The sequence below is a fragment of the Symsagittifera roscoffensis genome, chromosome 2, assembly GCF_963678635.1.
Source record: "Symsagittifera roscoffensis chromosome 2, txSymRosc1.1, whole genome shotgun sequence".
Taxonomy (NCBI): domain Eukaryota; kingdom Metazoa; phylum Xenacoelomorpha; order Acoela; family Convolutidae; genus Symsagittifera; species Symsagittifera roscoffensis.
In genome coordinates this window covers 81,162,549-81,188,031 of record NC_087063.1, presented here as the reverse complement: position 1 = coordinate 81,188,031, position 25,483 = coordinate 81,162,549, and the positions used below count along the sequence as shown (strand labels likewise).

Here is a 25,483-nt window from a genome sequence, read left to right as displayed (position 1 = left end):
GGTCTACGACTTGAAATTTAGTCTTTCGAAATCACAATTGGGTTAGAAAAAATGTGTTCTCAGGAAGGGAACAGATTCGATTAACAATTACACAACTCTGCACAATATGAAAAATCTCATCTTAAAAGAACACCAAAAATAGCTGCATTTCGAGAGTTATCTTCAAAAATTTCGGAAGCCAGATTTTGGATTGTTACTGCCAATTCCGCTTTGACCTTGGTAACTATTTTTCAACTATATCTTTGATATATTTCCAGATATTTTCCGGCGGGGAAAGAGCTTTTCAGTGTCCTTTGATTTTATTGAGGATACGGCTGGGTTGAAATCCCGGAGAATTGTTACCGAAATTGTGGTTTTTTGCTAGTTTTACCATTTATTATAAAACACTGCCAATTTTTTTTTCAAAAAGTCTTTTTTTCTGCCAGTTCTTTTTTTGTTTTTAAGTTGAGCGAAGCATCTGGAGCAGCATACAAAAAAAACTTGATGCATAACGATATATGCGAGCATGAATAATGCAATTAATGCGAGCGTGAACAATGCTTCGACCTTTGTAAAACGCAATGTGAAAACTAATTTTTGAAAAAAATAAATGCTAAGTTGTTGAAGTTTTTTTTGAATTAAATTAAAGTTTAGCCAATCGATCCGACTTTTAAACTTTCAACTAAAACTGTTTAAAAAATCAACTTATCAATTAGACCAGCTCTACATATGAACGCAAACTTATTTGTCTCAACTTTTGAGGCTTTAACTATATTGATTATGAGATGTTTTAAAAGAAATTTTGTTGTGGAAAGCGCGGCCGGTATCACAACAACTCATCGTGAATTTAAGTAAAATTTATTGCTTAACGTATTGTAATTTTGGTAAATTGGATCTATCGATCATTTTTTCCAGTAGGAATTTTGAGATATAAAATTGAAGCTTAAATTCATTCAATTTTTCTGCTCAATTGGAAGGTTTGTTAATCAAGAGCGTAATTTAATTCGAATCAAGAAAAAAAAATCAATAATCAAACCGCAAAAATTCTGATTTGAGCGTGAACAACGAACAACTTTGAAAACTTTTTTGATAAAGAAACGAGAAACTATCAACACGATCTATGTAAGTGTCTTTATTGTATTCTTTGAAACTTTCCAAAATGATTCAACCAACAAAAAAAATCTGCAAAAACTCCAGAAAGAAATCAATTAGATAGATTATATCTCAAGTAGTTAAATTCCCACCGAAAACTGCAAGGCTTTTGCAAGGGGTAGCATTGTACCGTAAAACCTTAAATCCATGAAAAGTCAAAAAATATTTTTTTTAGAATAACCAAAAACTAACTCAGAGCTTCTTCGGAACAAAAATGTCTTGTGAAGTTCAAATTTGTCTTTTGAAGTTCAAAATTGAAGAAAATTAGGTCCTGCGGCTTTTAAAATTTCAATTTCCCATGTTCTTTCAATTTGATTTTCCTCAAGTTCAAACACAAATTCATCCATCCAAAAAAGAAACAATTGAGTCAGAAAACCGAATATTTAAAACACTGTTTTGCTTTAAGTTGTTCCAAACGCAGCCAAATTCGCGGAACCTGCAAAAAAAATGCAAATTTCAGACTATATGGTGGAATCCACAAACACTCGAAAATATCTGTGTGCAATAAAATTGCGCCATCGAGGAACTCAAAGTTGGAAGCGAGAGCTGCAAAGCTGAAAATGTCAACAGAGTCGGCATTTTGTTAGCGGAATCCAGCAATATGAATAGTTACTTCTCCAAAATACCTTTTTAAATTAAATATATTTTCTTGTCAGGTTTGGTCACCGACTAGACATCTCAGTTTTGAAACAAAAAACAAGCCAAGACAAAAGAATGTGAAATTAGCAACGGAAGAAAACTTGCCAAGCGGTAACAAACTTTAGCAGAAATCCTTGAAGCCGAAAAAAAATAATTGTGACTTACGGCTTATAAAAAGTTAACAAGTCCGCTCGCCCTCAAAACACACACTCAAACACAAAGCTTACAATATGAGGCCACTAAGCCAACATAATATAGGCCGAAACCCATTAAGTGAAAAAACGACTAAAAACAAAAAAAAAGACTTACGAAAAGTTATTAAGTCCCCCAAAGCCTCAAACACACACGCACACACAATTTTTTTTCGATAATATGCAATATGAGGCCATTAAGCGGATATATTATAGTCCGATACCAATCAAACCGAAAAAAAGCGAAAAAAGTTGAAAATAATTGTTGCCAAGAAAAACTTTTAGAAATTTGAGCAATCCAGAGGTGAGCATAAAAACTACAGTTAAAGTGAAACGGCTCAAAATTAGGTCACTAAACCGATAAAAATGAAGCCGAAACAATTTGAGCAGAAAAAAAAATTAAGCGAAAAAAGTACGAAAGCAAAAAATAAGAAACAGCTGAAGTAAATCAAAACACTAAGGGCAACTTCAATGTAAATTGCGTAAAGAAAAAAACAATTATGCGAAATGACAACTAAACCGGCAAAATATAATCAGACAAACAAAAACTTAAATTCTAATTTTGACCAATTTGTGAACTAAGTTATTTACGGGATAAGAGTTTAGTATGCAATTGCAATACCCTAGCTTATTGCAAGTTTAATAAAAGAATCAAAGACACATTCATTTGGAAAAGTGTCAGCTTACAGCACAAGAAAGGCACAAAATGTGAAAACTAAGTCGACAAAACATAAGCAGACAACTTACATGACAATGACTTTTTTAATACAAAATATTTTGGGCTTTAAAAAAAACAGGTGTTGACCGGCTGTGAGCCTAGGCCCTTATCTACGAAGAAAACTGAATACTTTTCTACAAGTCATTTTACTTTTTTAGCATCACTTGAAATAGCTAGCTATTGGATAGTGTAGTTTGCTTCTTTTAATGATATAAATTTATTCAAGTTTTTTCTTTAAAAATATGAATTAAAAAATGTCGAAGTGAAAACGCTAATAAAAATGAGTGAAAATAAGATTAAAATTTTTAAAGATAAAAATTTAAACAAAATAGACAAAATCTAAATAACCCAAAAACTATTTTGTTCACTAACACTCAATAAATTCAGAAAGAAAAAGTTTTAAAGGTTCGGATACAGATCGACAAAACAAGCGATATACCAACATTGGAGAAAAGCAGCTTTTTGTTTAAAGGTAAACACGAAATTGAACTCAAAACAATTAATTTGGGCACCACGAGATTCGCACAACGGGTACCTTCGGTCAAGAGTTCCCTGATTTTTCCGTTAGAAATCACTAATGTTTGACATAAACAAAAATGATCAGAAATCAACAAAAAATAAGGAAAATTGCAACAAGCTGTTAACACAAGCGTTTCAGCATTTTTTGATGTTCGGGTTAGTTGAATCAATTTCACCCCAAATATAATGACGAAAGTCTGAACTCAAGTTACATTAATCAGGCATTGGAACAAATGCAAGAAAAAATATATTTGACTTAAGGTTAATTTTCAAAAATTGGGCAAAAACTCAGATTGAGAAAATTGCTTGTCTATTTGATTTTTTATTATTCCACTGGGAAATCCAATGAATTAAAATTCACTTTTAAACGACATGTTTTAGCTCTATTTTGCAACAAATACATTTTTCTTGTTTGAAAGAGCAATCATCTTTTAAATTTGTTTTGAAGTTGAAACTAATTCGAGAGTCACATAAAGTTTTAAAAAGCGAAAACATAACATCACAAAAAATTGTCTTAAAATAAAAAAAAGCCGGTTGCTGCGCGGAGAGCACAAAATAATCCGACAAGTATGCATAATTATCTCAGCTCAAATCCGTTGGCAGGCAATTACATAAGAAAGATATAAATTTTGTTTTTAATGTTCATAAATCTGTTAATAAAAAAGTTTATGAACACTTGAAACAAGAACGGTAGATTGCTGTGCAAGCAGCACAGAATTTCCCAACCACGGTCATAAATAATTTAATCAACTTTTTCTTCAAACTAGTGTACTTTTTGTGCAAGGAGAGAACTATACAAACGTGTGAAAAACTAGAGAATTAGGAAAAATCAATAACAGCTTTCTACAAAAAAATGAATACCAAACAAAAAATTGAAAAAAAAAATCAATATTTCTTTGCATAGGAATTTGAAAGTCTTTTCAGAAACATTTTGCCTAGAAAGAGCTACTTGAAGCTCTTAAAACTTGTTAGTAAAAACTCTTTCTAGTTAGTAACACCTAGTTTTCTAGCCTATATTTTTAAGAGTAAACGCTATTTGATCGCTTAATCATTCGATATGACCTAAACTCAAAAATTGACTTGAACTCAAAAACTTTGAACCATTTTTATCGACACTCGGCCGAATTATTGAAATATTTTCACGTCACTCAAGTCACGGCTTAATGAGCATTAGTATTATATGTCACTCGGCCCATTCCGATGGTTATTTGTTGTAATAGAGACAAAAAAACTTATTTTTTTTCAAAAACTTGTATTTTCGAACTTCTCATTAAAAAATATACTGCTTTAACCCTATTTGCAGTACAAGTCGACATAAGCATTGATTTTTTTTTGTAAAGGGAAAAAATATTTATTGATTTATTTTTGAAAAAACTTAAATTTTCGAATTTCACAGATAAAAATATATGGCCTTAACCCTATTTGCAATACAAGACCAAATAAGCGTCCATTTTTTTCAAACAATTTGGTAATTTTCCAAGAAAAAATCATGACCCCAAGTCTCTTCGAATTTCGAGAGCAATTTATGATTATTTTGACTAAATTAAGCCATGTTGAGAAAATTGCATCAATGGGTAAAATTTTTGTTTCACTGAAATCTGAAAATTAACTTCCACTTTCGAAACTAGAAGTAGATCACATTTTTTATTACCTTAACATTTTTGCAGTTCGATAGTGGAGTTTGCCTCTTTTAACAAAAAATGAACTAACTTAAAAAGAAATTAAAATTCAAAAAAAATTTAGCCTGAACAAACTGACATCAATAAAAAATCACGACCAAACATCAAAAAACAAAGATAAAAACGGAAAAAATATATATAAGAGATTTAGATGTCCTTCCAGTCGGTTCTTGACGAGGACAAAAATTGTTGCGCGAAATGTTCCTTGACAGGCATTCCAGAGGGTAAAAGCCTGAATTTATTAAACATTCATTGACTCTAAAAAATCCCTTGATTTATACCAGGTAGTTTTTGCCGAAAACATTCATTCTAAATCGTTTAGCTGAAGATTATAGACTAGGCTCATCCTACGAAAAATAGAAAAAAAGTTAAACAGAACTTTAATTTAAATAAAATAACTAAATTACAATTTTTACTTAAATTTCTAGTATCATTAGTCCAATTATTCCATTAAACAGTAGCATTCGCAAGTCCATTTAAACACAGACTTCGCTTCAGTAACCAAAACATTGATAATTCAAAATGCCAATTACTCACATAAACTGATTGTAAAAGTGCCGCAGCTAGCAGCGTATATTAGATATGTAAAATGAGTGCATCTTATCATAATGATGGATGCGCGTTGAACTTTGAACAGAATAAACTTAATGGAAACAGACGCAGACGCGGTTGACAATTTTTCGTTACTTCACCGCTGGAATGAATTGATTCAAATTGAATGGATCTGACACTGGGATAGCACTTGGCAATAATGGACATTAATCTTTCCAAAAAACACCGAATTTATATTTAACTTTTTCTATTTTAATTCATGGCTCGTTAGGTCCATAAATATAACAATAGTGACTGGTGCGTTAAAACAAGTAGGCACTTTTCAAACTTGAGAGCTAGATTGGTCAAATTTAGGTTAAGGTTTTATAATTAGATAGCACGATATCACTTGAAGCACTGAATTATTAAGGGTGTATTCAGAAATTAAATTTCAATTCATAGCAGTTTGGGTGAAGGGTGCGTTGATTCTTTGATATTCAGACGTGAAAAAGAGTTGTGTGTGTGTGTTAGACGCATGACAATTGGGATTAGACTGAAAAAAAAACGACTGATGATAGCAGGATTCTGATTCTACAAGAGGTCTTTACAGATGACTAGAGACCACCTGGAGTTCAGGAGGACAAAAGAGGAGCAGGTAGGAGGAGAAAAGGTCAAAGGTCACAGCAGGTCAAAGGACAAAGAAAGGTCAAGGAAGGACAGGAAAACATAAAACAGGATAAATCGGTCAAAATTTGTGACATCATCACCATCATCGACTTCAATACGTACGGCACTGCGCAAACTACTTTCTTAAACATCATACATAATTTAACTTGAAATAGATGTTAGTAATTATAGTTAATCGGAAGCGTTGAGCACCAGCTGAACTTAAATTAGATGAAAATTAAAGAACTTTTTGCAATGAACGATTTACTCAACCAAAACAACTCATGTTCATTGAAAATCTGAACCACATCTGAATCAGGATATGATTGAAATCAAATTTATGACTGAATACCATCTGTTTTGGTTAAGGCAATAGACACGAGTTTCGATTTGTAATTGTAATGACAATGATGAATTTCATAATTTGGCTGAGCACAGGTCCCTATAATAAAGAAGTTTCATGGAAGTTTGATTCGATTACATCTAAATGGGTATAAGCTAACTTCCCTAAGCCTGCTCTTTTTGATCGCTCCAACGAGAAGATTTGAGTTTTTGATCAATGATAACAAATGTTTGCGCCGACGTTGGGTAAATTTCTCTATTTCAAAATAATTTTCCGGTGTTTAAATAGTTTTTGCGTTGTTTTCCATCCAGAATGAAATAATTCAATTTAATCTGCAATGAATGCAGTTGAGTTTGCCTCTAAAAGTGGTGTAACTTCTCAGCCCATGTGTTGCATGTTCATTGCGTCCCCAGCCCCTCCCGCGGACTCGATTGAAGGCCCGTGCTGGTTTTGGTGCTGCTGTGAAGCGCTGTTTGCACCCATTCCCATCTGGGTCTTGCTGAAGGATACTCGCAGGTGATGGTTCTCTCCTAACTGGTAGTTGTGTGTCTCCTAAAACATATCATATCAATTAACCATTTCAAACTAAAATATTTCGAGCAAATATTGTGAAAGTACTCAGTAGTTGTGCTGGGCTTCAATCCGCAATATTTTTTTCTGGTTAAAACCGTTTGCACAGAGGCGAAGCCAAGCTTCGAATCTCTTGCGATACAACAAAAACGGTAAAAACATAGGAATTCGAAAAAATGAAACATAGCCAACTGACAGTTGGAAAAGTGTAATGAACGCAAGTAAACTGAAAAAAAATCCGACTTGTGTTTTCAAAAATCTTCAACTTTAGAATTCGTGGAACAATTTCTGATGGACACTTTTTTTGTTAAAATTAACCCAATTTGAGAAAACAGGATCAAGAGGCAAAACTATTGTTTCGCTGGTAAATCTGATAAGTAATTTTTATTTCGAAATTAGAAGTCGATCACGTTTTTGTGACCTTTACAATTTTGCTGTTCGATAGTAGAGTTTGCCTTCTTTTTAACAATAGAAATGCCTTGAACTTAAAAAGAAATCGCAAGTCAAACAGCGAAAAATCAAAATTGAGCGTGAACTTTTTCTAGAACGATTTATGACTGGGGTTTTTTGATACCATTAGCCCAACTTGAGAAAACTGGATTAACAAAAAAAGTTTTTATTGTTAAAATTCTAAAAAATAAATTCCACTTTCGAAACTAGAAATCGTTCATGTTTTTTCGCGCGATTTCCACGCTCGTATTTGGAGAATGCTATTTACGTAACTTTCAGCAGATGAATTTAAATTGAACTCAAAAAGTGCATATATATCTAAGTGCATTCATAAATGCTTCAATATGTATGAACGCACATCTATTGTTATGAGAGACTTTTATGCACATTTTAAGACTTTATCCTGAAAAAAAAATAAAAGAAAATCAGCAAGACCTATATAAGAGTCTTCACTACGCTCATTACTCTCATAAAAACTGACGTGTTTTTTTTTCATATCTTTCGCACTTCAAAGGAAAAATTAATATCCTAGGAGCTCTTCGAAGTTCTAGAAAAATGAATGGACATTTTCTTGATAAAATTCAACCAATTTGATAAAACTGGATGAACTGACAAACTTTAATTTTCGCTAAGAAATCTAAAAAGCTAAACTCAACTTTCCAAACTAGAAGTCGATTATGTTTTTCTTGAACTTTACACTTTTGTTATTCGATAGTGAAGTTTAAAGTTTGCTTTCCTTTTAACTAAGGAAATGAACTGAACTTAAAAAGAAATCAAGTCAAACCCGGAAAAAGTAAATTTAAGCCTCAACAAATTTGAAGACTTTTCCTGGAACAAAAACCATCACGACCTATATATGAGTCTGAACTACGTTCATCGACTCGACTCTTAATTAGCAACGATACAGAACTTACTAAGAAAAAAAACAGACAACCTTTTAATAGTTTAAATGAAACTGCATTCAACTCTTTCACTTGCAACTAAAATGAACATTTCTTAGAGCATATGCATAATTCGTGATGTGGCTAATCAGCCGATAAAACTTTAGCAAACAAATTAAAGTCCGACCATTCAAATTTTACCTGAAAAAATTCAATTGCACACATACTGTAAAACAACCAAGTCCGGCCGTGACTCGAACCCACTGATCTTAGAGTGCAAAGGCGATGGCTTTACCTCTGGACCAATTGAAAATTTTGAACACAACCCTCCCCCCCCCCCCCCCACACCCTTGTCCATAAACTGTCCAACCCTTTGGTAATTTTCAACCCCCGCGAATTAAGCACTGCGTGGTCTGAACATTTAGATGGCACAGTAGCTATCTATTGTATTCTGTTTTTGCTGATCAGATTTTCTCATCACGCAAACTTTACTTACAATTAAAGCCATTATAGCTTCCTCGCGACTCCTACACTGTACCAAGGCCATCTTGTGATCATTTCTGAAACAAAACAAAAATTAATTCCTTAAATTTTCTAAACTAAAATATTGACAATTATCAGCTCTTTGAAAAGTCAACAGATATGAAACAAAAAAAAGATAGAATTCTCTTCTCACCCTTCTTCTTCGTCCCTGGTACAAATACATTTAATTGAAGTAAACACAATTTTGAACAGTATTACACAGAGGCGAAGCGGAGCACATTGCAAGGGCGATGACACAGAGTCGAAACGCACTGCAAGGATTCAACCCAAGCAAAGCGTTACCTATACGCATCATACCAGAATTGACGCCATGATTTTGATTTAATATGAGCCAAGGATGAAAAATTTCAATTGATTCTGTTCAACTAGTTGTCAACCCGAAAAAGACTATATTCCGATTTGATAACGCTTGCTAATCTCAAGCCTAAAAAAGAAACTTTGAAATAAGGGCCGAGGAAAAAGAGTAATGTTTACATCCATACTGGCCCCAAACTGGTATCATAGTACAACCGAATTCATTATGTTTTGGCTATCAAAAAACCAAAACAAAGCCAACATGCAGTTTCAAAAAAAACAGCAAATAGACAGTTGGAAAAAAGTCAATGAACGCAAGTTAACAGAAAAAAAACTGATTTATCTTTGAAAAAAACTTGAAGTTTCGAATGAAGCTCTATACTGACACTTTTTTTGATTAATGTAACCCAATTTGAGCAAACTGGATCAATAGGTAAAGTTTTTGTTTCACTGGGAAATTCGATAACCTTTGCGCTAATCTTTTTCAGATAACCTTTTTTAGTGACCTTTGCGCTTTCACTATTCGTTAGTGGAGTTTGCCTTACTTTGAACAAAGGAAATGAACTGAGCTGAAAAAGAGATCAACAGTCAAACAGCGAAAAAGTAATATTGAGCTTAAAATAAGTTAAGACTTTTCCTGAAAATCATCGCGACCTAAATAATCACTGCGTTCATCCACTCTTAAAAAACGATTTTTTTTCGAAACAATTTTTGAAGAAAAATTGCAAATAAATTGAGTTTCAAAGAAAAAATCTTAAAACTCTTTGCTTGAGAATATTTTGTGTTTGAACTTGTTTGATAAAACTAACCCAATGTGAAAAAACTGAATCAATTGGTAAATTTTCTATTCCGCTGAGAATTCTTAAATATGAAATTCACTCTGTAGGCTATAAGTTATTCGCGTTTTTGTGCTCCATTCGAGCCTTTCTGGCCCGAGAGCCTAATTTGCCATCTGATTAGAAATTGAACTAGAATTAAAAGAAACCAAAAGTGAAATAAACAAAAAATGAACTTGAATTGAAGAAACCAAAAATCATACAAAAAACTTGGAAACCAAAAATCACACCCAAGAAACCAAAAATCACACACAGAAAATTTGATCTGGAAAAAAACTTTCACGAAACGAAAAAAACAATACGCCTTACATTTAGCGACTCTGCGTCAAGAAAAACTTTTTTCTTTTCAGACTTAAATATAGCGAAGATCGTATGAAGTTGAGTCTTCATTTACAGGGCGTCAATTATGATGTTTCACTATTTGCTAATTAAAACATAAATTGTGACCAGCAGCGGTATGAGATTCAGCTTCGGTTAAATCTGATATCACCTTTAAGCTCATTAACCAAATTTTCGACATCAAAAACCTTTCATTTTGGCTCAGACAGAAACTTACGGGAAAAATTTGAAGGACATGACCTCTATGTTCTTCTTGTTGAATGCTTCCAGCACCTGTTCCTCAGTAACTCCTGGTCTGAAACAAAACAATATCAAAGGTTTACCACAGCTTATCCAATCAAAAAGTTTCAGAAGTCAAAGAGCAGATATAATACATTTAGTCACCCAAGTATTGAATAACTCTTTTTCCATTAACAAACTTGTTAAGAACTTACGCGATGTTTGAAAGATGGAGAGTGGCTGAAGGCGGGAATATGTTCTGGAAGTTTTTTGAGCCCTGTTTGCGGAAACGGTGCAGGGGCGAATTGGAGTAGTCTTTGGTGAGTCCGGCATCTTGCTGGCCCTCTTTCGGCAGCTGGACTACTTGGTGCTTAGACATGGAAACACGCATCTCACGTCCATATACTTTCACGTCGTGCAAGTTGTCCATCGCTACACAAACCCATATTATTGTCCTCATTTACAATAGAATCAGCTATTAATTCAGATAATTAACGTTTAAAAATGTTAGTTTAAACAAGGCAACTAACAGTTGGAAAAGAGTAATGAACGCAAGGAAATTGAAAAAAAAAAACAGTTGTTTTTACAAGAGCCTTCAACTTTTGAGTTTCGAAGAAAAAAATAGGCCTTAAAGCTCTTCGAATTTGTAGAACAATTTCTGATGGACACTTTTTTGCTACAATTACCCCAATTTGAGAAAACTGGATCAATAGGTAAAACTTTTATTTCACTGGAAAATCAGGTAATTAATTTCCATTTTCGAAATCAGAAGTCGATCACAATTTTCGTGACCTGTACACTTTTGCTGTTCGATAGTGGAGTTTGACTTCCTTTTAACAAAAAATGATCTGAACTTAAAAAGAAATCTAAAGTCAAACCGCGAAAAATCAAATTGAGCGAGAACAAATTTCGACTTTTTCCTGAAATTCAGTAAGACCTATATAAGAGTACTCACTACGTTCATTATTCATATAAACTTGTCTTAACTTCATTAATTGGCACAATAAAATGAGCTATATCAAGTTTATAAAAATAATTCGTAATTTGTTACCTAGCTTCGCCTGCTCTTCATTGGACATTTGTATAAGTGCACTATCTTGCTTATTGAACAGTATCTTCACACGTTGCACATCCCCATACACTCCTGAAGAACACATCACAGATGAACATCGTTATCAATTACCACTAAAAGGCAGCAGAAATAGTACCAGACGAAAGTTTGGCAGATAGTTTACTAAACTACAGATGGCTTCCAGGAAATAACTGGGACCAAGTTAACATCCTCCCCCCTAAACACGTTTAGGGGGAGGATGTTAACTTGGTTCTAAGTTGGGAATTTTCAGCCAATCAGAATCGAGCATTTTACATTTAATTTAATTTAAGCGCTGGGGTGGAGAGGATCTTAACTTGGTCCATTTGGGGGGGGGGGGGGGGGGGGGGATGTTAACTTGATCCAATAACTGATTACGATATGAATCCAACCATCTGACTTTTAAGAAAAGCTTGCTTATATAACTGATGAGGAAATATTCAGCCTTGCTTTAGTTTCAGGGAACCATTTTTCTAACTTGTATCAGCAGTACCGCCAAGCATGCAATTCATTCGGTGCGACGCAGGTTCGTACTCAACATAAGGGATCGCATACAGTCGTTATAATGATCCAAAGGCCATATGGAATTAAATTTTCAGTTTGATCATACCCAGGGGCGGATTTAGGGGGACTTCATTTCAGGAATTTGACTCCCAATTCCCATTTTGGCATTATTTTATGACATCCATTTTTGATGGCCGAACCCTAATTTTTCTAAAGACGCTTTTCGCGCGTATATATGCTTATTTTAAAGAGATTTTAACTGTTTTAGGAGAGCTCGATTATTCAATTTGCGCGAAAAAAAATTGCAAAATTTTAGATATTTTCCCTAAAATTCTCTCCCACTAAGTATCCAAAAAATATTAGATTGGCCCCCTGATTATATCATTTATATTGATGATTCAACCCTATAATATCCAACTACCTCTCACCGATTGACGGGATCTCAAAACAATTAGCTAATTAGTGGCCACTTTGCATGCGATACAACATATTTGATAATTTCGCCCATATTTCTGCCTTACACGCATGCATATTCTCTCATAACAGCAAGAATATTAATATTAGTGTGGTGATTATTCGCACAACCCTGGGTTCACAGCCGACCACATGCATTAAATCAAGAATCACGAAAGTTAGATTAAACAGATCTCTTTTTAACAATCCCCCCCCCCCCTATTGCAAAACGGGTATGAGCCGAGTAAAGATCCCGTTACAAGTTTTAAGTTTTCATGTGATAGCTACCTTAAAAAAAATCAATACACCAACCGGCGTATTGATTTTTTTTACCGGTGGTGCTTCGGTATTATGAAAACAGGAGTTGGGGGGTTGCAAAAGAGATCTGATTATATTGGTTGCAGTCATCGGTTAGCAGCACAGAAGAACAGATATCATGCAATAAGGAATGGAAAGGAAATGAAACGTACCGAAGAGAGTAAATAGACCATCGCATGTGACTTTCTAAAGAAATGTGAGCAAAGTTGAAAATTACACAGAAAAGATTTACAGCGTCAAAGAAAAATAAACGTCTTTAGAGGAGGCAAGAAAAAAAGTAGTATAGCCTTCCGTATCCATGTATGTGCTAAACACTTGTTTGTAAAATCAGATAGATTGTTAAAGCAAACAAAACAACATTGATGGAAAACTCATTGATGGAGGAGGATGTTTTGGGAATGAAAACCTGGTAGTCAGGTGAAAATTAAGGAAAAAATAAACTGAGTGAGGAAAGAAGACTCACCACTGTGTCGAGATTCCCAACAAGCAATACACAGTTGGAATTGGCCGGGGACGCCCCCATCACCATTCCCGCGGGGGTCATTCCCATTGGGAGAGTCAGGGCGGGGGGCAATTGGTTTGCTCTGAGCTGGTTGATCAAATTTGTCGTCGAGTTTCCAGCCGGCAGACCATTTTGCGCTGAAACAATAAAATTTCTGAAAATTGGAAATTTTAAAGGTAGAAGTAGTATGAAAACGTCGAAGTAGAAAGAAACACGTAAAGAAACATTGAGATATTAATTTACACTCACGGAAAACCAGAATATTCATGGGCTCATAATATGCGGACGGTTGAACTAAATAGACGCATTACTTATATGTTAAAAAAAATTTTTAACTGAATAGAGCACAATTTTTTAAGACCATTGGAAAAAACATTAAGATCATTGAAGAGTTTCAATGAAACACAAAAGTTGAGTCAATCATTCAAATAAAACACAAAACTGTTTCTTGATTGTAACAGCAACGTACGTGTAAGCTGGCTGAAGGCGGCTGGATTGATCGAGTATTGGGAGCCCAATGCGGCTGGATTTATTCCAAACTGATTCAGAAGTCCTTGTTGAGCAGCTAAAACAAAATGTTAAATAATTCTTGTAAACAACTTGAGATCGAAAGAAGTTCTTTTTCACATGATGAATAGTTAAAACATCTTTACCTAGCGCCAGTGTAGTCTGATCCATTGGGTTCGCCATCACAGGTGTTGTGTTTTCTCCAGTCGGCAGATCTGGTCTAGTATAATCACGGCTCTTCTCGTTATTATATTTCACATTCAGATTCGTGAGTTTCGAGTACTCTACTTTGAGAGGACAACACCCGTAGTACAGATTCTGTCCGTCGTAATTCTCCTTTGCTGTCTGGGCTGACCTGGGCTCGTTGTACTGGATTAGTGCCTGGAACTGTTGTGGGTATCCAGGTTTCGCAAAGGTGATGATTTTCAACACCTGGCCAGTTCTGCTGAACAACTGAAACCAAATACCATTTGAATTTATTATCGTATAATTTGATAAAGTGTTCTCTGATGTTAATATTTTTACATATCGCTCAAGATAACAGCACTTTCCAACAAAATTGGTGATAAGCTCCATTTATTGAAGTAAGATAGCTGGCGGTCCATATAATACTCAGAAATTCTTTGAAATTAACCAACACCACGACATCCTTAATTTTCCAGTGGCTGTCTGATTGGAAACCACGGTTGGGTGAAATTTCAACCTTCGTTTTTCCTCGACTGGGAACCAGAAGAACTGCTAGGCTAACATTTCTATTTTAGAGCCCAACTGAATTTAGAGCACGAGGGCGAAGGGGATCTCCGTACCACTAGCGATTCAAAAAAAGCCAGCGCTCAGGCAGAAAAAAATGTCAATCAGGAAAACTGCGACTTCCTACATACATTTACGTTTTTCAAGATTAAGTAAAACTCGTGCATTTTAAAAAACCTTATAAATCATAAAAGCAAATCTGCCAATGTGACAAATTCAACCTAGTCGAAGTACTCATTTGTGAGAAGGAAAATCTGGATTTTTTTTTCAAAATAATTTAATCAGATAATATAGAAAATCAGATAGATCAAAATATGAAACCCTATCCATAGCTGCCTTGCGTCTAAAAAAATTGAAAAATCAAAATGCAATTCCGAAAAAATTGCTCTGATACCGTAGATGAAAAAAGCTAATATTTAAGAAGGAAACTCGATTTCCTGCAGCCATAATGAAGATATCAATAGAAACCGAACGTATTAAAGGTTGCTAGTATTACAAAGAATGCCAGAACGCTTCAAACACACTAGTTTTAATGACAAAAATGAAAATGAATTTGATAGCGAAAAAAAAAACATTCAAAATTTGCAATGTTTTTCTATCTTTTTTTTTGTTTTTCTTGTTTCAGAGCGATTGAAGAAGATAATACAGCAAGAACAAATATTAAAAATTAAACTTAGAGGCGAATCAGAGCTTTGCGTCACTTGCGATACAATAAAAATAGCATGGCAGCCTAAAAATAGGATGAAATCCTGAGTTCGAAGAAAAAATACAACTAACAAAAAAATTGAGCTAATAATTAAGATTATAAGAAATTGCGTACTTAAGAGCCTACTTAAGAAATTGCCTACTTAAGAGGGCCAATTTGATATAATTTGGTTAGCAATTGAGCTCGTAATTTTGCCGGTAGTCATTTTTGATTGACTGGATAAAATAAAGAAATTTTGGACCCGAATTGAACTGCTATTGAATTCAGCTAAAACCTAGGCATTTTTTGTCTTTTCACATTTTTAATTTTAAGTTTTGTTAGTTGTATCCGGATAATTAAAATCACCACTGTCAGCCGACAAAAAACAAACAATAGCCTTACAATTAATTTTGAAGCAGCAGAGTTTTAGTTTGTAAAAATTACAAGAATTGAAATCCGGACCACTATGTTGATGAAGTTAACTGAGGAGTCCACCAAGAAAATCCTGTGAACAAACTTTTTTCTGGAAAGAGTCCAGTGTCTGATTACAAAAGCCTTGTTAATCGCAAAGGTAAACACAGCCAACTGACAGTTGGAAAATAGTAATCAACGCAAGAAAACAGGAAAAAAACTGACCTGTTTTTTGAAAAAAACTTCAACTTACGAATTTTGAAGAAAAAATATACTCCTTTAAAGCTCTTAGAATTTCACGAACAATTCATGATTGGTACTTCTTGATAAAATTAACTCAATTTGAAAAAAACTGGACCAATAGGTAAAGTTTTTATTTCGCTGGAAAATCTGATAATTAAATTCCGTTTTCGAAATTAGAAGTCGATTTAGTTTTTATTGACTTTTACATTTTTGCTGTTTGATAAAGGAGTTTGCCTTCTTTTTAAAACAAAGAAAAATCAAAATTGAGCGTGAACAAAAGTGAGCGTGAAATTGAGCGTGAACTCACTTCATTCATTTATGGTGAAATCACTTACATGGTGCAGTACTTCCAGGTTGACCTGACTGTAGATATTAGTGTTCTCGCCCATCTCTACAATCACCCGCAGCACTGTCCTCTCATCGCCAACTGGTCCTCCTCCGCCGCCATAGTGCATGGAGGCACCTGTGTCTGGACTTCCTCCGCCTCTACCGGAACTCTGCAAACAGCAGATTCAATCAACCACCATTGACTTTCATTATATCATTTGAAAAGCAATTTTTTACGAAGAACGAAAAATTAATTCCCTCAAAGAAAAAGACGACTCATTGAGATGGTGATATCTCACAAAAAAATCATTTAACTAAATGAAGACTCAATGAATAAACCTGAAAACTATAGCTTATCAATCTACGTTACTATGTTTGAGGAAACAAATTGAGACTAACCATATAATGACCGCTGTTGTTCGTGTTTGAAACTTGCTTCATATCCTTAGCCGATCCAAAGGAGACCGAGAGCTGGTTTCCCCTGTGAATTGGAGGCGATGATCTGCAACGGGACACCATCTGGACAGCCATGTGTTCCTCTTCAAACGCCAGATACCCCTGTCGCTTCATATCTTCAACATGAGCCGCACTGATTTTTCCATCCTTAATTCCCAGTCCAATTATTTCCTGTTGAGTTGTTCCTTCCGGGAGGTTGCTGATGGTCACGTATCTAGATGGAGGCAAACAGCCTCCAAGATTTCCCAATTGTTGTTGTTGCTGATGTTGGACTCCTGGTCCATGATAATTTTGATTCGGCTGACCTCCTTGGATTCCTGGGCCGCCTGTGAATGTGTCCAGTTTCACCTGAAAATCACCACCCAATCAACATCCCAATTAACGAAACATTCTGTTTTGATTGAAATTGGGAATCAAGCATAAACATACCTTCTTGGCGTCGTTTCCTGCAAACTGCGACACTAAAACATCAAACTCAGATCTAGCTTTAAGGTCAGGGCGAAATCAAGAACCGTACCAACACTTAAAAAATGTTGAGTTAACAGAAAGAATCATCGAAATTCAGATAAATGAGGATTTGAAAAGAAAAAGTTGTGAATAATGATTGTACAATAACAGCGCAATGATGACATAGATAGAAGTTAGTCCTACCTTGCTGAAACATGTTCATATTAGCAGCCGAGATTCCACCGTAGCCGGGCAGGGACCCGGGCCCGCCCGCGCCGGCTGCTCCCAGGGCTGCCAGCTGACTGGCTAGGTGGGGATGCATCATTTGCTGTGCGTTAGGCTGGGAGCCCTGGGCAACGTTTTGGGCGGAGGCGTAGTGGCCGGCCGCGGTTGCCGGAGCACTGGCGACTGCAGCCGGCGTCGGGGTGAACAGGTCTGCATCGGAACCACGCTAGAGGGAAAGAGAAAAGAGAGTGAGATTCACGTGACAGGAAATAAGAGGATAGAACACGGAGGCCAATTCCCAAGTTGAAAGAATTTCAGAATATCGCAACCCAACACTTGAACAAATATATAAGCGTATTGATACTCATTGTTTGCAATCTAGCTTCTCCAAAATTCAATAAAGCTCGACTTCGTTGACATGATATTCGAAATTCATTCAAAAATGGCCCCCAGAAATAAGAAATACAAGACAGGTCGAGTACAGATTTGGGTTTGGATCATAAGAACAAACAGAACCAACGCAAGAACGCGGAGCAGATAAAAAGCAAAGATCAGAAATTTTTAAGTCCAGAAAGTTTGGCAGCAGAAGAAATATCAAAACATCAACAAATCTTTTGGCAGGTTCTCAAACCGAGAAGCTTACATTGCCACTAAATTGAAATTAGCACCTCAATATCACTTCCTTATAGACCTAATAATTATATATAAAGAAAAAAAAACGAGCATACCAACCTTCATTTAAAGCGCTGATAATTTTGCCGAAATAAAGCTATAAATGGAAATTAAGAGGCGCCAAATTTTTGGCTATTGATTTCTGACTGAATGATAAAAAGTAATCCAGTTGAATGGAATAACAATATATGAGGATAGTGTTTTTTATAGTTTCGTTCGTTTGTGCAAAAATAATAGTTTGTTTTGAGTTATTATTTTTTGCAAGGAAGGAATGGTTTAATGATTCCAACAGAGCATTGATGTTGTTTGTTCCTAGTGAAAAAGTTACAACTGAATTGTCAAGCGCGGTCGCAGATGGAGCTTAGAAACTTATCACGCACCCACAGATGTTAAAACAAGTCAATGCAATGCGCACTCATTCATACACTTTTCAACCAAATCTAAACACGTAATTTTTATTTTTACTTTTGTTCATAACACCAGCAAGACATTGCAGCCAAAAATTAACTAGAGATTTGTATATCAAGTATAAATGAGCTCTTTTATGTTTTTGTCAAGACTAAACTCGAATCGGTATTTGACGCATTTGGTTAGGCACTTTTTTAATTACCGCGCCAAAGAAAACAAGAATAAACCAAACGAAAAATCAGAAGGCACTACAGGTAAATACTGCTAGACTTAGACAATAATTTTTGTTCTAGTCGAAACTTAAAAGGCGAGCTATTTAAGTGCTGTGGTAAAAAAAAAACTAGATTAAAGAAGCTGAAGTATTGAATGGCGTTATGAATAATTCAGAGAACAGAATTGAAGAGTGTTCTTATTTTTCATCAGCTGAGCTGGATCCCAATCTTATCCCAATAAACAGTTGCATTGAAGAGTACCAGCGAGCTATACTGGATAGAGTAAATACAAACAACCAAAGTGGGAGCTAATAGCGGAAAAAGACTTGGCACAAAAGTAGAAGGGAAAATAAAAAAGAGAAAGAAAGAAAGAAAGAAGCCGGTACTAGCTTGACTGCCTGCCTGCCTAGCCTTGCCTAACTACTGGCTGACGTCGCCGTGGCCTCGCATCACCAAACAACTCTACTGCAGAAGTGAACTGTGAAAAATAATAATTGTGCGCGCCACTCATTCATATTCTTGCCTCATATTTATTATTCCATTTCTGGAGTCACAACTAACAGTTTTGATCCTTGCTGTACTGTACAAAAATAGCAAAAGACAGAAAAAAGATGCATAAGACACAACAACAAACATAGTATCGCAGCTCAACTCTGGTGATAAATAGACTTGGAAAATACACAAAAGAGCGAAATTATGAAGTATGGACATTAGAGGCGGAAGGCTGGAGAGGAATATGAATTATTAAAATTTTAATAAATTTTCAATTTCAGTCAACAATAGAGGCCGGATTAGAAATGAAACGGGGAAAGGGGGAAACCAGCAGAAAATAAAAAAGAAAAACAAACAAACAACCGGACTATCGATCATCCGTCTAGCAACCGAGTATATTCCACTAAATCTTCTACTTTTTGTTTTGTTCCACATTACTCAATCAACTACAAGAAAGGATTTCCGACGGCACGATTGTTCGAAGAACGGAACCTTTGAGCAAGACTTAATTAATAATGGCTTAAGACGCAGGTGTACACGGCCAAATTAGATAGCAATCATTACACATATAAACAGCACCTAGCACAGTACGATTAATCATACTGAGGCTAAATGCGCAATTTTGCTGGCATTACAAACAAACAGTAAATACCAAATGTGACGAAAAAAGTAAGCCTCACATGATGTACACTCTAACAGCAGCGAAGGGCGGTAATTTTCACGGTAATTTTCAAGGAAAAGAAAAAAGAATCTCGATTCATTGTTTTTCGATACCAAAATACTTCATGTTTTTGAAAATATCCTCTTAATACCGACGAAAAAACCCAAAATCGTTCGGAAAACTACCTACGATAGAAAATTCAAACGATCCAAATCGCAAAAGGAGAAAGGCGGAATCATGTTTTTTTTCTATCGGAAAAATAGCCAACAGCCCATGAGACTAAATTTCGAGACAGGCAAGGTCAAAACAAAGCCAGCAGACAGTTGCAATAAAGTCAATGAACTCAAAGCAACTGAAAAAATTGAATTACTTTTCAAACAAACTCTTAAGTTTTCGAATTTCGGAGAAAAATATATAATTTCAAAGACTGGCACTTTATCTAAGAACCAACCCATATAGAGAAAACTGGATCATAGACATTTTTTATTCCATTAGAAACTCTGAAAAAAAATCACTATCAAAACTTGAGGCCAATCACAAATTCGAAGATCGTTTCTTGTCTTCCTTTCAGAAAATGAATTTAAACTGAAACTTAAATACAGACACAAAAGAAAATTATGGAAAGGTAAAAATTAGAACAAGAAAGTTTCGACCGGAATCGAACCCCCAATATTCAGAGTAAGAGTATCAATTTATCGCATCTGCACCATTTTCTCTTGACAATCGTTAAACACTAGCGATCAATATAGCGGATACAAAAGATAATATTAATTATCAGCGCTATGCCAGCAAAGACCCAGTAAATGAGCACTTTCATTTGCGAGTTGGGTTAAAAAAGTGAAATCGTAATATGCTAGATCACTTGAGTAAAGAATCCAAATCGCGAGACCAAATTTTAAGGTTTGTTCTGAAGATAAAAAATAAAACTCAAAGCATCCAAAACAAAAAATAAAGCAGACTATGGAAACGGAGCAAAGAAAAATAAAAAATTAAAAAGAAACTAATAATAAAACAGAGGCGAAGCTGCGCTTCGCACACTTGAGAAACAACTATATTATCAAAATGAATAAAGATATGCTCAAACAGAAGAACATTAACCAAGCAACGACAAAGCCAAAAAAACCTGAGCAGAAACTCTTCAAGCCGAAACTTCAATAAATTCAAAACTAATTAAATTTTTTTTTATGTCCCCCTTCCCTTCATAGCACAGGCGCATCAAACGACGCAAAAAGAGGCTACTAAGCCGATATAAAACCAGCCTAAATCTGCTAAGCCGAGAAAAAAGAAATTTCAACAAACCGAGTGGCAAAAACACAACCCACTTACAAAATGCGGGGAGAGTAAAAATTGTGTATCGTGAACGACCACGCAAAAATAGGTCACTAAGCCGATAAGAAAGGCCGAAAAAAATTTGGCCGAGTAAAGTTCTTAAGAGAAACAAAAAAATACGAAGTCAAGGTAAGTAAAATTACAATTTGCAGGAGTAAATAAAACACTTTAAATAACATGAAGAAAAATGCGCACAGCAAAAAAAAAAACGATTCCAAGATGTGACAATTAGGCCGAAAAAAGATAAGCAGACAAATAGTTTGCCGAGAACTTCATTTGAAACGGAATATTTCCCATTCGAAAAAAAAGGACCTGGTCAGTTTCGAACCCAACACCATTGACGTCCCAGGCGTATTCGTTAGCTCTAGGCTAAAAAAGCCGGGAAAGCTACGAAATTAGAGATGAGTCTAGAAGAGTATTGTGAACTATGTTTTTACGGAAAAAATCTAGTACCCTATTGCAATAACTTGCTTATCGCAAGATTAATAATTAATAATAATAATGAGAATTGCTGAAAAACCAGATTTTCTCGAGACCGATATTTATTGTAAATTTCTTTATACAACCCAGATCCTGTATGATAAGGCTTAAATAAAATATCTTCGTTTACCCCCTATGAGAATTCTTTGGGTGAACACAAAAATTAACAGAATTAAAAATTTACCCTACGCCACAGTTGCTTCGATTCATGTCAGTTTCGAGCGTGTTATTGGTGATAGTAAATAGCAGTGAAACGCCAATCAGAAAATCATGATTTTCAGAAAAATGCTAAAATTCGTAACAAAAAAATTGTATAGCGAAAGTTTTGGTGATACTCATCGTTGATTGATTTTTAAGTGCCCATCCATTAAAAATTCGAAAGCCTTTCACGAAATTTCAATTTTAAATTAAGTTTTTTTATCACACATGCAAACATTTACAAAGAAGTTTTCTTGAAAATTATGTAAGTTGATAAATTAGAAAGATTGAAACAGTTACTTCCGATGAGAAAAAAAATTTGAAGACATTCGAAGTATCAACTAACCTTCATCCAAACCTCATCAAAGTAACTCATAACACGGTTCAAAATTAATCTGTGGATATTCCTTAACTGTGTGAATAGTTTTGAGAATAGTTTAATAATTAATCCCGTAATACAAGCTTATAAAGTCGTAAAAAATCTAATTTATTCAAAAGCACAGTGTGAAGAGAAAAGAAAGACTTTCGATAGATGCGAAAATAAATAGAAGTAAAACTCAGCTGCTAAAGTAAACGAAAAAATGTATGAGTTCTGCTAAAACCTGCTGATTAATTTGGCAAGAAACACACGCTGCTAAGTGTGCTCTAGTAATAAATGCAGCAATGAAAACACTCGAAAGCTAAAGAACTTTCGCGTCACAACAAGTCTACAATTAGATGATCATAAAAAATGAATGTTGGTAAAATCGCCATTTTTACAGATCCGTTACTAACACTAATATGTACAATTCATTTTGAAAATTCAAAAAATATATAAGCTGTTATGGAACTCAAAAAGATTCATCGCAAACATATTTTCAATCAAAAATTAAGACCTTTAAGGAAGTGATATGAAAGCACCATTATTGTAAAATCACTTTCAATACTTACTGGAAACTAAAACAAAATTACCGTAGAGATCATGCAAGGAGTTGTCGCGTAAGATATTCTCGAAGATCGCATTTCTATCGGTGAAAAACATATCAACTTAGACGCTGACTTTTAACTGACTTAAATCAATTTCACAAATTTTTCTGGATAAAATACACATACATACATTCACCTTCAGAATTGAGACCATCGGGAATAAAAATCATCAGTTAGACAGTTTTTTAGACAGAACAGAACTTAAACGAGTAACGCCATTCAGACCAGCCAAAATAAACCTAACTTTTAATTAAAAAGACCAAAGGTTTCAATTTTTCACTTCGAACAATACATTTGGCAGATCTGAATGAAATCTTTTTCAACGAAATCAAAACGCCTTTAATATTGCAAAAAATTCTTTGTATGAACTGTTTATGTACGAAATCAGATTGAAGATTTTGCAACATTTAAGCGTTTTTATTACCAGAAAGAAAAGACCCAAACCTTTAGATTAGGATTAGAAAGATGTTCATTATAAAGTTTGTAACTAAAACGTCAGTTGTTATGATAGACACCAGTAATAAGAACAGGCATTGCAATTAAATCCGGAATCATTTAACAACTTACCTCTCCATCGCAATTGGCACAGACGAAACTGATGAATCGAAGAATGAACGGGAGAAGAATAAATCAACTCAACAGACAAACGACAAATCTGAAATGAATTTCACAATGAAAAACGTGAACAACAGTTTGTTGGTAGAACACGCGTGATCTAGTTAAGATATCACACACCAAAGCGTGAAATAATAAAATTCACAATTACAGAGCTTAAAACGGTCATAAATTAGATTCGGCAAAAACTGCTTAGAAAGCATACAACGTCGAAATTATATTCGTCGGAAGCGCACGCACGTTTCGGAATTCTTTCTCATAAATCAAAGGGAAAAATCCACCAAATGCGAAACTAGATCCAATAATGTCGATAACAGTTGATCGTCGCAAAATATTATCAACAAGACGAAAAAATATAACATAAATAAAATGAATCAATTTTTTGACAAAGAAAATCGTTGGTTTTTCTTGACTTTATTAGAGAGAAGGTGAGTTTCTTAAACATAAAATAAACGACGAAAAGAATTACAAAATTTTCGGTATGAGAAAACGTTTAATGATTTTTTACACAAAGGCAAAGCTGAGCTTCGCACCACTATCGACATACCAGTCAGATAAGAAACTGATTTAAAACCTACAGTAACTATGAAACAATTCTCTAACTACGAAACAGCAGGAAAAAATTACCAGCCAAAAAGGAAAATTTTCCCACGCTTTCACATTAGCGCTTAAAGAGCGGAATAGTTTGATTAATGTTCCAATTTTTTTAAATGCTTTATCAGATTTCTTGTTAAAAAAGAAATTGATTAAAAAATTCAAAAAAAATGGAATATCTATCAAAACATAAAAAACTAGAAAACATACAGTACTACAAAAAGTTGATAATAAAGAGGTGCCACTTTTTAGGATGTTTTTGTAAGGAAGACTCAACTTAAAAATTTAAGTTAATAAGGTTGAGAGATTGTACAACCCATCCGTACTGAAACCCAATAAATCATAGGAAAATATTTTGCCTTCAAAACTAAGCAATATAAATTAAATAAGCCGGTAAATATTCCATCCAAACAAAAAAAACTATTCAAAATCGTAATTGGTGAAATTACAAATTACAGAAACTGTTTAAATTAAAATAAAACCAAATGGTTTAGAAACAAAGTCATTATTACAGAGGCTAAGCATTATTACGAGAAGAAATTTCCAATGCTAGACCTTAACTATAGCAAAAGTGCCACTAAGTAAGTGAATACTTTTAATGAACACTTTAATTTGCCTTAGAAGATTTGTTCTAATACACTACGCTGATCGCGAGTGTAAAAACCATACAAGATAAAATGGAATTTAAAAACGGAAAATGAAACGACTGAAACTAGGAGAACCACGAACCAAAAATTTAATTGAAAAAATAATTACTGCCTGAAAATTATATTACTGCCCTGAAAAATAATTACTGCCCTAAGGGATGGTAGTTAGTTCTATTCAATCTTTCAAGAAATTGAGAATGTCAGCTATGCAGCGTGAAATTTACCATTCCTATTAAATTGTGAAAAAAAAAATTGTAGTGCACTAAGTTATTTAAGAAAAGAAAGACTAGCCACTGGTTGCAATGCCCTAGCTGATCGCAAGACTAATGAATACCAAAGCAACCAGCAAGATATTCTTCTGTCTGAAAATGGAAACAAAAAATGAAGCGCAAAAAACAAGGCAATGATTCTTCGCACCAGTTGATCCAATAATTTGATGCAATACTTTGATTCACGGTAAAGTAAAAAGTGAGGAAATCACTCCTTGTTTCACAGGCTTGAAATCTAAATTGTGAAGTCCTAACGAATCATATGTGAAATTAGATGTCATTTCCAGTCAAATGTCATCGGGGCGCCTCTCGATTGTCGAGCGCCATAAGTCCCATTTGAGGGCGTCTTTTTTTTCAAACCATATGCCATGCGAATTGGGTCTGCAGCGCAACTTTTAACACGTCGCGAAACCATCGTAACAAGTTGCTCTTTACCAAAAAGAGGACCGGACATCCTTTCGAAGAGTCGCTTG

The 25,483-nt window shown here is 34.7% G+C and overlaps 1 protein-coding gene across 3 annotated transcripts; it reads right to left on the bottom strand.

The window, feature by feature from the left end:
• Nucleotides 1-5,245: 5,245 nt before the first annotated feature.
• LOC134840620 (polypyrimidine tract-binding protein 1-like) lies at nucleotides 5,246-23,542 on the bottom strand. Of its 3 annotated transcripts, none has more exons than XM_063856554.1 (14): nucleotides 23,453-23,542; nucleotides 17,447-17,693; nucleotides 17,225-17,256; nucleotides 16,739-17,143; nucleotides 16,348-16,509; nucleotides 14,070-14,376; nucleotides 13,886-13,981; nucleotides 13,378-13,553; nucleotides 13,067-13,100; nucleotides 11,601-11,693; nucleotides 10,765-10,981; nucleotides 10,548-10,625; nucleotides 8,815-8,878; nucleotides 5,246-6,969 (listed from the first exon to the last, which is right to left on the bottom strand). In XM_063856554.1, exons 2-14 carry the CDS (start codon nucleotides 17,565-17,567, stop codon nucleotides 6,796-6,798), a joined length of 1,959 nt encoding a protein of 652 aa, XP_063712624.1. In that variant the 5' UTR covers nucleotides 17,568-17,693; nucleotides 23,453-23,542; the 3' UTR covers nucleotides 5,246-6,795. The 3 variants fall into 3 exon arrangements, with proteins under 3 accessions (XP_063712624.1, XP_063712622.1, XP_063712623.1); XM_063856552.1 differs by lacking the exon at nucleotides 23,453-23,542 and adding an exon at nucleotides 22,266-22,619; XM_063856553.1 differs by lacking the exon at nucleotides 23,453-23,542 and adding an exon at nucleotides 18,200-19,767.
• Between the last annotated feature and the right edge of the window lie 1,941 nt (nucleotides 23,543-25,483).